This window comes from Drosophila albomicans, chromosome 2R, assembly GCF_009650485.2.
Source record: "Drosophila albomicans strain 15112-1751.03 chromosome 2R, ASM965048v2, whole genome shotgun sequence".
In the NCBI taxonomy this organism is placed as follows: Eukaryota; Metazoa; Arthropoda; class Insecta; order Diptera; family Drosophilidae; genus Drosophila; species Drosophila albomicans.
This window is the reverse complement of record NC_047631.2, coordinates 8,687,658-8,699,924: the sequence shown is the minus strand read 5'-3', so window position 1 is coordinate 8,699,924 and position 12,267 is coordinate 8,687,658. Positions and strand designations below refer to the sequence as shown.

Below are 12,267 nucleotides of genomic sequence, written 5' to 3'. Positions count from 1 at the left end.
GCAACAGACAGTCCGCATTTAAATCCGTCAAGGACTTCAAGGTTTTCACGAACTTTTCGTAGCCTACATTTGGGCGCAGTTCTTTATGTAAGCTTGTCTTTGCTTAGACAGCTACCTGCGGCAGCTGTGTATACGCCAACACACGGGGCACAACACACAATCAAATCAAAGCGATGGCCTCAAAATAAATATATAAATAAATAAATAGAGCAAAGGCAAGGCTGAGGGAATTTATTGTCGCGTCGGCGGGGACCCCAAAAGAAAAGACAGTTGGCTTGCAAATAAAAATAAAATGCTGTGCTGAATTGAAACGTTGCCAAATCAAACGCAAAGACCACCAACAACTTGAGGCTATTTAAATTTAAGAACGATATTAAAATTTTATGCCATGCAGAGCAGCAGAACATTGGACACTCGGACAGCCGGACACCATTGGACACAACTCACTGCTCATGTCCGTCGCTATCGGTCCGTCGGGCGTGGGTGCTAACGACGAGTCGACTGCGGATCCGGCATTTGGCATTTCTGGCAAATTAACGCGGTGACAACGACCACCTACAATTCAGTCCGGCAATGCGGGCAACCAATTTCCATTTAATTTCTTTTTTCTTTTTTGGTTTACGTCAAGTGGAGTCCAACGAAACACGAAAAAGGAAAAAAAACGTTGGCACAATTTCGTTTTTATTTCATTTCGGTGCCGACTCCGCCTTCGCTTAATTGCCAATGCAGCAGCCTGAACCAAAAGTGTGCAATATAAATAATAAATGCGAATTCGTTCAACATTTCATTTCTGCTTTTGTTTTTGTTTCTGTTTCGACTTCGGCTGCTTCGTTTAATTCAATTAAAACTGGCTTCGTTTGCTTCCTATTAACTTATGTATTTAAGTCGAACTTTTTTTTTGGCATCAAATAAAATGTTGCTCGGACTTTTCGTAATTCGCTTTGTGTATTGGTGCCATAATTATCAATTCATAAAAGTGAAAATGAGTGTAGGACACTGAAAGGTCAGACATTTCGCATTGACCCTTGAACGACCAAGTTCGATTTCCGTTGGGATTCGAGAATGAAATAACTAATGAAAGGTCGTGCCTCTATTTCGCATACTGGAATGAGTTTAATCATATGCTCGCATTTATTATTTAAATTTATAGACGTCGTTATTCGTCCTGTTTGAATACTGAATTTCTAGTGCAAATATTTAAACATCTATATGTAAACCCAATTTCAATGCCTTTTCACAGAAGAATCATTTTATTTTAGAATTTATAATTAAATACTTATAGTTCATTTCAATTATTTATATATAATACTTAATTGCTGCGTCCCAATTAGAGTTCGAGGCCTTCAAAATAAAATACTCTTCTCGTGCAGTATTTAAAATATGCCATCAATCGATATCAATACTGTAACCATAAATTCCTTTCCTCATTTATGCAGTTTCAGCAACATTTCAATGAACCATATGGCAGTTAATCAGAGGGCAAAGGCAAAGCCACAAAACGAACGTTCAATCAATTTTCCGACTTTTTTCAATTCAATTTTATAAACACAATGTTGCGCATGCTTTTGACCTAGCCGTTAGCCTACTTTTGATTGGAGAGCAATTTTACAGCACTAGAAAGTCAATTATGCCGCAACAAGAAACAGCTTTTGGCAGCTGCTGTTAATAGGCAATTCTACATTTTTGGCAATACCCAGATTAGGTTTGGATAACATATAGCTGAGCCCTCATAGCATCGTCGTATATAGTGGGATAAAAGAAATTAGGCGGTGGCCAGCATATGGACGAGGTCGGTGAAAACATATGCTAACATATCCCGTGTTGCGAAATAAAGATAAATGAATTGAGCGGCAGCGAGCACAAAGGGCAAAGTGCACGGAAGTAGTGAAGAGTACAGGAAACAGGAAAAACAGGCAAAAGTTACGCTTTTCATAAAGTTGGCCAGCCCCTGGAACAGACTAAAGCGTATCAAGACATAAATATTAACGCACGGCGGAAGTGACAACCAAAGTAATGCCAACAAATGATGTGAAAGTACAGAAAAAAAGAGGAGAAGAGGAGAACGAGTGGGCGATAAAGTCTATGTGTGCGTGTGTGTGTGTGGTTGTATTTGTAACTGTGTTGGTGTTGAGACAATGCACGCACACACATAAAAACTGGCTGCCAAAATGCTACAAAGTAGCAAATTACGCCGTATCGTAAAAGTGCTGCAGCTACGTGTTTTGTTTGCCTTTTGCCTTTGTGCTCTACTTTAACTTCAACCTCTGGCTTTGACTCTGGCTCTGACGGTGACAAGCGTGAGGAAAGGCGACATTTTATTTATGTTTCCATGCTGAAATACGAGAAGTTTTTGGCAAAAGTAAAGTGCATGAAACTGACGCGGAAACAGTTCACGAAAATGGGGAAACAAAACTTTTGAGTCCCGCTTTCGTGAAATTCTATTTTACAAATGCAGCGGATAATAAAATGTAATCACAAAACTATTATTTGTTGTGAATATTGTTTATTTAAATAGCACTCTTTAAAAAGTGTGATAGATAAAAAATCTATTCTATTACACAGAATTGATATCGCTTGTATTTAATAGTTAAAGAGATTGTTTATAATTAAGCGATTTTAATTTTAAATAGATTCAATTCAAAATGATCATTACTAAAGCATACTTTTTATTAACTTAACAAAAAAATAAATATAAATTCCCAATTTTCAAACAGATTTTATTATAAAATAATGTACTAAAAACTATATATAATATATATATTATATATTTACGGATAGAAATGAAGTGCAACCAAAATGAATATATTAAATTAAAATTCTTGAAGAAAGTAGTAAATTCCTTAAGCATCGAGTTAATCTTAAAGTCGTTAAGAATAACTTGCTTTAAAAAATTGATTGAGATTTTCAATTTGCTATCTGAATAAGTATTTATGCGTACAGTATTTGCATATGTAATCGCATCATCCAAAAGTTACTACATGCTCGCATGTGTTTTATGTGTACTCAGCTAATTTTTCACATCTATTTTGCCGAGATTAGAATAATAGACATACACTCTGCACCAAAAAAAAAAAAAAAAAATAGAAAAACAGACACACACAAAGCGTTGCGTTCAAGCGAAAACTGCCAGTCATTGTTATAGAAAGGTTTCAGTAAATAATCCAACTCAACTCAACCCACCCAACGAAGCTTCCAACTCATCTATGTTATGTGCCGAGAGGCAGCCAAACGGAATACTTAAAAATTAACATAAAACTCGCACGCTCTATAAAATGCCAAATTGCGTTTGATAAGCGCGCACTCACTAAAATTTTGAAATTATTATTCAGATGATGGAGGAAGAGCGAGAAAGAAGGATGAGGATTGAGGGGGGCGGGGTTAGGGCTTTGGGTCTGCTGGGGTTCTATTTGCATAGCGTTAATGGCTGCTGACTGCCTCTAAAAGCCAGCAGTTGCTGCTCATGTGTTGTAGCTGTCAGCTGGTGGTTGATGGCTGGGGGACGGCATAAAAAGGTCATCCCGAGTGTAAAACTCACAGCCTGAAGCTGAAGCGTAAACGTTGGCCATTTTATTATTTGCCAGCTGTTTGTGCCTTTCCAACACAAAAACGGAATAGCTAACACATTAAATGTGCGCAGCAGTTGATGGACGTTACTTGAATCGAATCAAGTTCTGTACAACGTTTAAACGTTTTAAAGATGTCAGGCACACTCTGCGTATACACGATTTTTGCCAGCGCCTTTTCTGCCTCGCTTTGTTTTTCGACATAATGCAATTCTGTGGCCACAACTGCGCATCGTCTATTGGCGTTGCAAATGTGTTTACGCTCCGAATGAAATACACGCCTAACTCAATTCCCATTCTAAATGCCGTCGGCATCGTCGAAAGGACCAAAGTCATCGTCAGGCTTCTGTTCTCCTCTGAGTGTGGCTGCTGTCCGTGCTCTGGCTGCCATCATCATCGCCGTCGTCGTTGGCAATTTAATTTGCTGTTCCGCGCCCGTCACTAACGTGCGCAATTAATTCCGTCAACAACAGGCAGCCAAAGGAGCAGGACAACACCTTCCGGCCATGTTGTCGCCTTCAGTCGCCTCGGTTTTTGTTTTTTACTTTCTGCATGCGCAATTTGCAATTTTATGTTTACATCAAATATACAACGCAATTCCCTGTGTGTGAAGCAACTCTTTTTCGTAATTCTTTGGTCCCTTCACTTTGGATGCCTCGCGTTTAATCTAATTGTTATGTTTTCGATATTTTTTGGTGACCTTTTCAGTTGTGGTTCGCATAACTTTTAATGGCATCGCCTTCAGTATCCTGTATCCCTTTTTGCCTTTTAGATGGTAATCAAGTTTAAGCTTAAATTGAAAAGAGAAACACGACACTTTTCAAAGGAGTTTGCCACACTCAAGCAGCGTTCTAAAAGTAAATTGAACTTGATTATTGCCAGTCGAAAGTGTGTTTTTTACGATGCTTGCAATGCAGTTGAATCGTGTTGTCATCTAAATAAAATTCTTCTATACGCTAACGAGAAGTTCCACCAAAAGAAAACTCTCTCAAATAAATTCAGTTTTCTAAAAATTGTTTTTACCTGTAATGCAAACAGATGTGTTGAAGTTTAGCTGAATCAAGTGTTCTCTTAAAATATACCAAATTAAATTACTCAAAAAATAGTAAAATATACCGAAGGTTAGTTTTGGTATATAAATATACTATTACATTCATAGTGTACAAAATATACCGCACATATGTTACATCACATACCATCTAAAATAACTTCTACAATTTTTAACAAATCACAACCAAATTTTTCTATCCGCTACATAAATTTCCTGCCTTCTACAGCGGCTATAAATATGCATTAAGAATCGTATTATTATTGTCACATATTTTGTTATATACTGAATCGGTATCCTTACAAATCCCAACTTTTTAGCATGTGCTTCATATTAAGCAGAATGGCAAAGAGTTCCTAATTGCTTTGAGGCTAATGTGTGCATGCCAAGCACAAGTTTTAGTATACTATGCATATATGTATGCCCAACAAATAAATCTGTCTGTTTTTCTATTACATTATTTAAATCTGAGTATTTAATTTTTGGTCTAAGCGAACTTGCACGCTTTGCCGAATCCCCTGAGGCTCGTTAACTGTGCTTATGCCGGCCACACAAACTACAAACAACCTCTTGAATTATTAGGGCCAAACTTGTTGTCGTTTTGGGGCTGTTCTGACTTCTGACTTGACTTGACTTGGCTTGACTGTTGTGGACTTGAGTGCAGTTGGCAGGCAATCAGGAAACTGCAAACCTTTGTCGATTTACTTGCTGCTAGAATATGTATTTTCAAGAAACTTATTAAACTTTCATGCTGGCAAAAATGCTTAAGGGCAGCTCCGCGTCCTGTGCGTCACAACAAGATTCTGCATGACCTTTCACCTTGTCTAAAAATAGCTGTCACAGCCCGAAAAAGACATGGTAACTCCTTGACTATATGGCACTATCTATACACACGGTCATGTCTGAGCCACCAAACATTTTATGGCCAATACAATTTCCGCCTCGAGTCACTTCCTGCTCGCTTTTGGCTTATGACAGACGTGGGTGCCATTTGTGTTGCCCGAACGAACGAACGAGCGAACAACAACAACGTTTCCTTTTTGGCAACACTCCCAGCACTTTATGCTTGCCTGGGGAGTGGCTAAAGATGTTGACTCATAAACAAGGTGACAAGATGTTCACATCATATCATCAAAAAAACAAAATGTTTTCCAATTAAATCGTTAAAGTCAACACTTGATGGCGACACAAACATAAAGTTAAACATATTCTAATTGAATGAATAATTATGATTGTTATTTAAAGTGCAATGCGCGTTTCTAATCAAGAATCTTTTCATTGCCATTGGCATGCGAATACGATGGCAAAGGCAAAAGCATTTCTTAATTAAATACCTCGTTGCATCAAAGTCAAATCAATTGAAAGGCGCTATTCCAGCAGCTGTGCATCCTTCATTAAGCTGCTTGCCGCACACGCAGGTGCATGCCACGTCTCTTGATTATTCCCAGTCATGACAGAGGCCTTAGTTCAATGGCTGACTAACGGACTGAGTGACTGACTGACTAGCGATGCTTGGCTCTGGGTCTGTTAATTGAAAATTGCAAGCCAACAGCAGCTGCTTTAGCATCTGCTGCCAACTGTTTGCTTTGTAATTGAGTAATGAAATATGCGCCAACACAACACAACATAACACACAAACACTCTCACTCTACTACGCTCTCCTATTCCAGCCACTTGCATACCAATTAAGATAATATAGAAACTCGCAAAGGTCAAGGAGGCTGCTGCTGTTGTGCTCTCGTCATATGATCTCTGACTTTGTCCTGGCAACAAACAAGCATGAAAGCGCTGTCCAAGGGTATCAAAATCGGGCTAAAATAAATTACTAAACTCTACACCCAGCAATCATTGTTTAATTGCAAATCCTTGGTCTTTGAATATGAGCTCGAATTTGATATAATTTTAAGTGATTGTTTGCAATTGATTATTAAATTGTTCAAATAACATTTTAACGCAGCAACAAACTTGAACATATTGTGGTATAAATGGGAAATAATTCAAAATAAATAAATAGAATAAAAGTTGTTTTGTTTGCCATTGATATGCGTTATAGAGTAAAGTTGTGTGTTGTTGATTCAACTGATTGGATGCGCTCGTTGTGTCTAATCCTATTTATTTTCACTTGCCACTCGACAGTCTAATCCAATCATCATTATCACATCACAGCGATGTCAGTGGCATATGTTTTGTAGAGTGCTTAAGTCAATATGACTCAAAATGCCAACGAACCCAAAAACAACAATAGCTGTAAGAAAATCCCCGTTGAAAATTGTGTGTATAAAGTTGTATGTCAGCTGCATACATTGCGTATACTTAATTAGCCTTACAAAGAACACCATCATTATATTGCAAATACCGCGTCCTTCGTTAGCTCGAAAGTATGTGTGAGTGGGTCGAGGGAGGAGTGAGTTAATTAAATAAAATTTTCTAGTGTTTGTTGCGGCAGTGTGTGCGTGTGTGTGTGTGTGCGGCATCATTTGGCATAAATTGTACAAGTCCTTGGGATTTTTGTACTATTTTTTGCACTATGTACTTGTCGGATCCTTGAGTCAACATAGAATTTAATTTGCTTTACTTTGTTGTTGACGGTCGGTCGGGACGTTCGTTGCTTTGTTGCAGCCTGCGCTGCGCTCCGCCCCGCCCCGCCCTTCGTATTTTGTTTCAATGCTTTATCACAGGAGGACGAGTAAGGACTCGGGGCATCAGACATCAGACATGGCGCATGCATTGGGGTCAAGGTCAACACGATTTACATTTCAATTTGCAGCTCTCGACACTCCACACTCGACTGCAATTTTATTCCATCTTTCCCCATTTGCACCTTTCGCTCGCTCTTTCTCTCTCTCTATCTCTCTTCTGCCGTTCGTTTTGGTTCTGTTATTCCTGTCAATTGATTGGGAAAACAGTAAATCCGATACAATGTGGCAATGTCCTTGCAGGCAAATTGATTCAATAAATTTCGATAAAAACAAAATTAAAACACTTTAAGGTCGCATTTATTTTGCTGTAGAGAATCGCATTAATTTTGATTTATGTTTTGTTCCCAGCAAGATTTATGCGTTGTTCGGTTTTATTTTTTGTGAGCCCAACGTCAGACCCTTGTTGATGGTATCCTTAGCGTTGCGTGTGAACTTTGAACTTTCACTAGTGTGCAGAAACAATCAAGTTCCGTTCACTCGCTTTCATGTTGAGCTGCCGTTTAACATCATTTCGCTTTTTGTAATCATATCTCTAGACTTAATTAAAAGGCATTCATTCAACAGCACGCCCCTTTTTGGAGTGAGAGAAAGGGTTAAGTCCGGTCCGCTTTCGTTCGCTTTGGTCCGGTCATTAGGCCAGCCTTTGCTGGCCCCAATTGCCGCCTTCTCTAACGTAAAATGTCTAATTAATTTCTTAACATTTCCATCGCATACGATACAAATCTTCATTAATTCAAAAATGTGTTCTTTCTTTGCAGGTAAATACGATGGCAAAACTCGATACGTTCTGCAAAATGTTGAAGGTCAAAAATGTTAGAGATGTTAAAAACTCTGATAATCGTATGTAAATTTAAAATCGGTGCACATGATTAGCTGCATTTAAATTGTTTAATTTAATTTTCATTTATTTCGGTTAATATATTTAGTTTTTTTTATTGAATTTTAAATTTTCTTCTTGTCTTAAGTTCACATTTATTTGATTATTATTTTTGTATTTTAAATATTTTCTTTTAGCATTCCCAAATCAACTTCCATGGTAGATTCATTTGTCAGCGAAGCCACGTAAGTTTTGCATTTACATTTTTATTTTCTTTACTTTATTTAAATAAATTTAATTTATTTCACATTTTGCACATACTTTTGCATATTTTATAATTTAATTGCAACCAGCTTAATTGCAAATAAATGTAAATAGTTATTTTAACTCAAGCAGCACTCAAACGAAGTTGGAACTTTCAACTTGTTGGCTTTGGCTCGTAAAATCAGCAATGCAATCAAATGTACATTAAACTGAACTATCAAGCGAAAGGTGGAAAAACTCTTGAGCTCATAAACCCAGCCACGCCCACGCCTCCGGGCAGGGCACTTAAGCCGCTAAATGGCAAAAAGCAGAGCAAAGCAGCAGGGGAAAAAAAGAATTCTCGGTGCTATAATTGTAGGAAAAGTCAAATAAAAACCTACAGCTTAGGGACCCGCGTCCCGATGGCTTTTTGAAACTTTAATTGCGCCAAAGTGCTTGTGAGTGTAACTGCCACGCCCACATCACACACACACACAAACACAACCCATTTACACTCGCACACATGTCAGATGTAGCATGAAGAGTTGCGCAACATAATCGCTTGTCTTGTGGCAACGCGACGCGACGCAACGCGGCGTCATATGCAACAAGATTTTTGTAATGACACTTCGGACGCTGGGTCGCCCTTTGGGCGTTGTGTAATTTACGGCAGGACAGGACTCTGCCAAGGACTGCTGTAATTATATGCCAAGCAAGGACTCGCAGCGGGTCAGACAGACGCAAAGGCAGGCGAAAATGGCAATACAAGTGATTTCTGGGCAGGACACCCTCAACGCCCCCACGTGTTGAGCATTATATTGCCATTGGCATTGGCATTGCCATCTTTTCTTCCTTTTTGTTTCGTATTTTGTTTTTTGTTTTCGGAGGACCACCAAGGAAGTGTTGGGCTTTTGCAAATTCATCGGCTATTCATTTCAAGATAATTCATCTCAATCAGCTTAAATATTATGCTAAATATTTCATTTGCCACTTTTTTTTTCGTTTTTTTGTTGGGTTCGCCCTTTGTCCTGACTTCCTTAATTAATGCGTATAAAATCCCAGACATTTTGCACCTTTTTTGTTTTTTTGTTGGTCTCTTCTTTTATTACGAGCACGCAAACACATCCTTTCCGGCTCGTGGTGTTTGGTCCTTGTGACGACCTGTGTTTGATTGAGTGCGGCTGCCATGGCAACAGTGCTGATTCTTTATCATGCAAAGATTTGTCATCGTCACATTCACTGCTTTAAAGGCTCACATTAACTTGTCGTAATATTCGCAGTTCATAGATAACTATCATAGACTGGGATACGAGAGAATAGTTATGTTTATTTGAGGTATTTTATGTATACCAAATGAACAAATTAACGAATGATTAAGTGTAACAGTAAAGGATTTATGAATTTGTAGTCCTTACTTTGACAATTAAATATTTGTTTCTCTTAAAAATTAAACATATGAAGAAAGTATTTACAAATTGTAAATCTCAACTTTGAATTAATCTACTGAATATTTCAGTATATTCAAAGTACACGGCAGTAATGCATTTGCACATCGTTAATCTTGACGTTAACTTAAACTTAAACATATTAAATATTTGTTTCTGTTAAAAATGAAACATACGATAAAGGTATTCACTAATTGTGAATCTCTTCTTTGAATTAATCTACTGAATATTTCAGTATATTGCAAATAAAGTGAACTTCACTTATATATATAAAAATATAATAAATATTCAGTATTTTGAACTAACACTTCTATATTCATTACAAAGCAAACAAGCGATTTAGAAATTAAACTAAATACTCTGCTCTTTATTCGGTCTCAACTAAGTAGCTCATTTAATTTAATCACATCACATCTTATTCATGACTGATTTTTCTTTGCAATACTATTCAATCTGAACTGCCTAAACGCCCAATAATATTGGGTGTTATTTATGCGAAGGCAGACAATCAACTTGCTTGCTCCATCAGTCTGACATATTACACAAGATATTAGAGCAACACACGCACAACAAATCACAATGGGTATCAACTGTTGTTAATGCGATTTATGTTTGAGATCTGCCTAGTCCGTGGCACATCATTACAGAGCAGAGTAAACCGCAGAGAGTTGTAGAGAGGAAGGCGGGTATGGGATCAAAATAAAATTATGTATACGACAGAGGAAACAAGCGAAAGAGAGAGGCCTATGATGTCTGTTTATGTATAGGGAATTTATGCACTCGTTTGTTGTGTGTGCTGCTCCGGTAAATGTCAGAAGTTTTAAGCCACAATAACAGCGCACACAGGCGCACATTAGTTACAAAACGAGGACCTTTCAGGCACAAAGGACTCGGCTGTCGCCTGTCATTGGCACGCAACATTTGCAGTTGGCTTTTGATATTTTTAGACATTTGTGCAAATTTCAGTTGTCCGTGTATGTGTGTGTGTGTGAGTGAGAGTGTTGTTCATGCCAAAACATCCTTTTCATAATTATATTTTGCGCTCCCCCAGACTCATTGTCGTTGTCCTGGCAAAGGATATTGTTACGTACACCCGGCCTGGCTCGACTCAGCTCAGCTAATGTGCCATCTCAACCACAGTCGTCGCCTACGTCTGACGTAAAGCAATCACATTAAGTGGATTGTGAGGCAAAAACGGCGGCACCTAAAAAGTGGCTGCACAAAAAGTGAGATGTGTGTGTGTGTGTGTGTGTGTGTGTGTGTGTGTGTGTGTGTGTGGGAGTCGCTGTGTTGTGCCCACTTCAATTATTGCCAGGTGGCTGCTGTGTGTAGTGTGTTGTGAGTGTGTGTGTGTGTGGGTGTCGTTAACAGTTATGCTGTGGATTTAGATACATAAAAAGCTTAGCATTTGCTGAATGATTACGACCACCTTGGGCCACAACTAACTGACTTGTGTGCGACTCGGTGACACGGCTAAGATCTTTTAAACTAGGCTAACAGCCTTATGGACCTGTCGCTGCTTAATGGTTATAAAGATGACGGGATTAGTGGGTCGCCATTAAGTTGTTTAGTCGTGTCAGCAAATGTGTGGATAAATAGCAGATTCGAATTTTATACAGACAAACTTGCGTCACTTGAGGCAGTCTTCGTTATTCGAATTTTATTCGACTTTTCTACAGAAGCAAACTTCTTTATTCATCTTTAGGTGTTAGCAAAAAGGGGCTGCAATTCGAAGGCATAATTCGCAGTGACCCTTGACATACGGATCATGCGAGCATAATTGGCTGGCAGCTTTACCAAGAAACTCTCCTTCAAGCACTCATAAATTTGCGAGAGGGGGGGGAAGGCAGCTTCCATGCGATAAATAATGGCAGCGAGCTTGACTTTGCTTGAATCCCAGCCATATACGAGCATATTTTATTGCATACTTTTAGGCAAAGGCACATAAAAGTGAAAATAATTGAAAATAAGTAAGTCGGAACGCACGACCATAAAAAAGTGGCATCAAGTGCCTGCGAAAATATTAAAAACGAGACAGCAGGAGAAAACAATAACAAGACTTAAATAAAACATAATGAATGAAAATAGAAATCATCAAACCCTGAACGAAAAGTCAAAGTCAAATGTCCTGCTACGTGTATGACCAGCAAAAAAGAGCAGAGAAAAGGGCATAATTCTTGTTTATTTCGTTTACGACTATGCAGGCGTTAAATGTCCCATTCATATATTATTAATAGCTTCACAGGGTCATAATAGATATACATACATTTGTCGACTGGCACGTCGTCCCTTTTGGCAAACGCGCCTGTGGCTTTCGCCCTGTTTACTTTGGGCCCACATAATGCCAGAGCAGGAGAAAGATCTTTCTCTCTCTCCTTGGATCCTTCGTTGCTGTCTGTCTTTTCAGCAGCTGTTTACCTGCTTGCTGGTAATTTGTCAAATGTGGATTTTT

General features: G+C 38.5%; 1 protein-coding gene across 18 annotated transcripts in view; it reads left to right on the top strand.

The window, feature by feature from the left end:
- Positions 1 to 12,267, top strand: part of LOC117576423 (synapse-associated protein of 47 kDa) — a 38,646-nt gene that overhangs the window by 5,787 nt on the left and 20,592 nt on the right. For 13 of the 18 annotated variants that reach the window (XR_007955328.1, XM_052007273.1, XM_034261155.2 and 10 more), the window contains exon 3: positions 8,325 to 8,372. The exons of the other annotated variants lie outside the window; for them this stretch is intronic. Coding sequence is in view for 12 of the 13 variants with exons in the window: in XM_052007273.1 (XP_051863233.1) it covers positions 8,325 to 8,372 (48 nt within the window). In the remaining variant the exon portion in view is untranslated. The remainder of the gene's footprint in view (positions 1 to 8,324; positions 8,373 to 12,267) is intronic. 18 annotated transcript variants of the gene reach the window in all.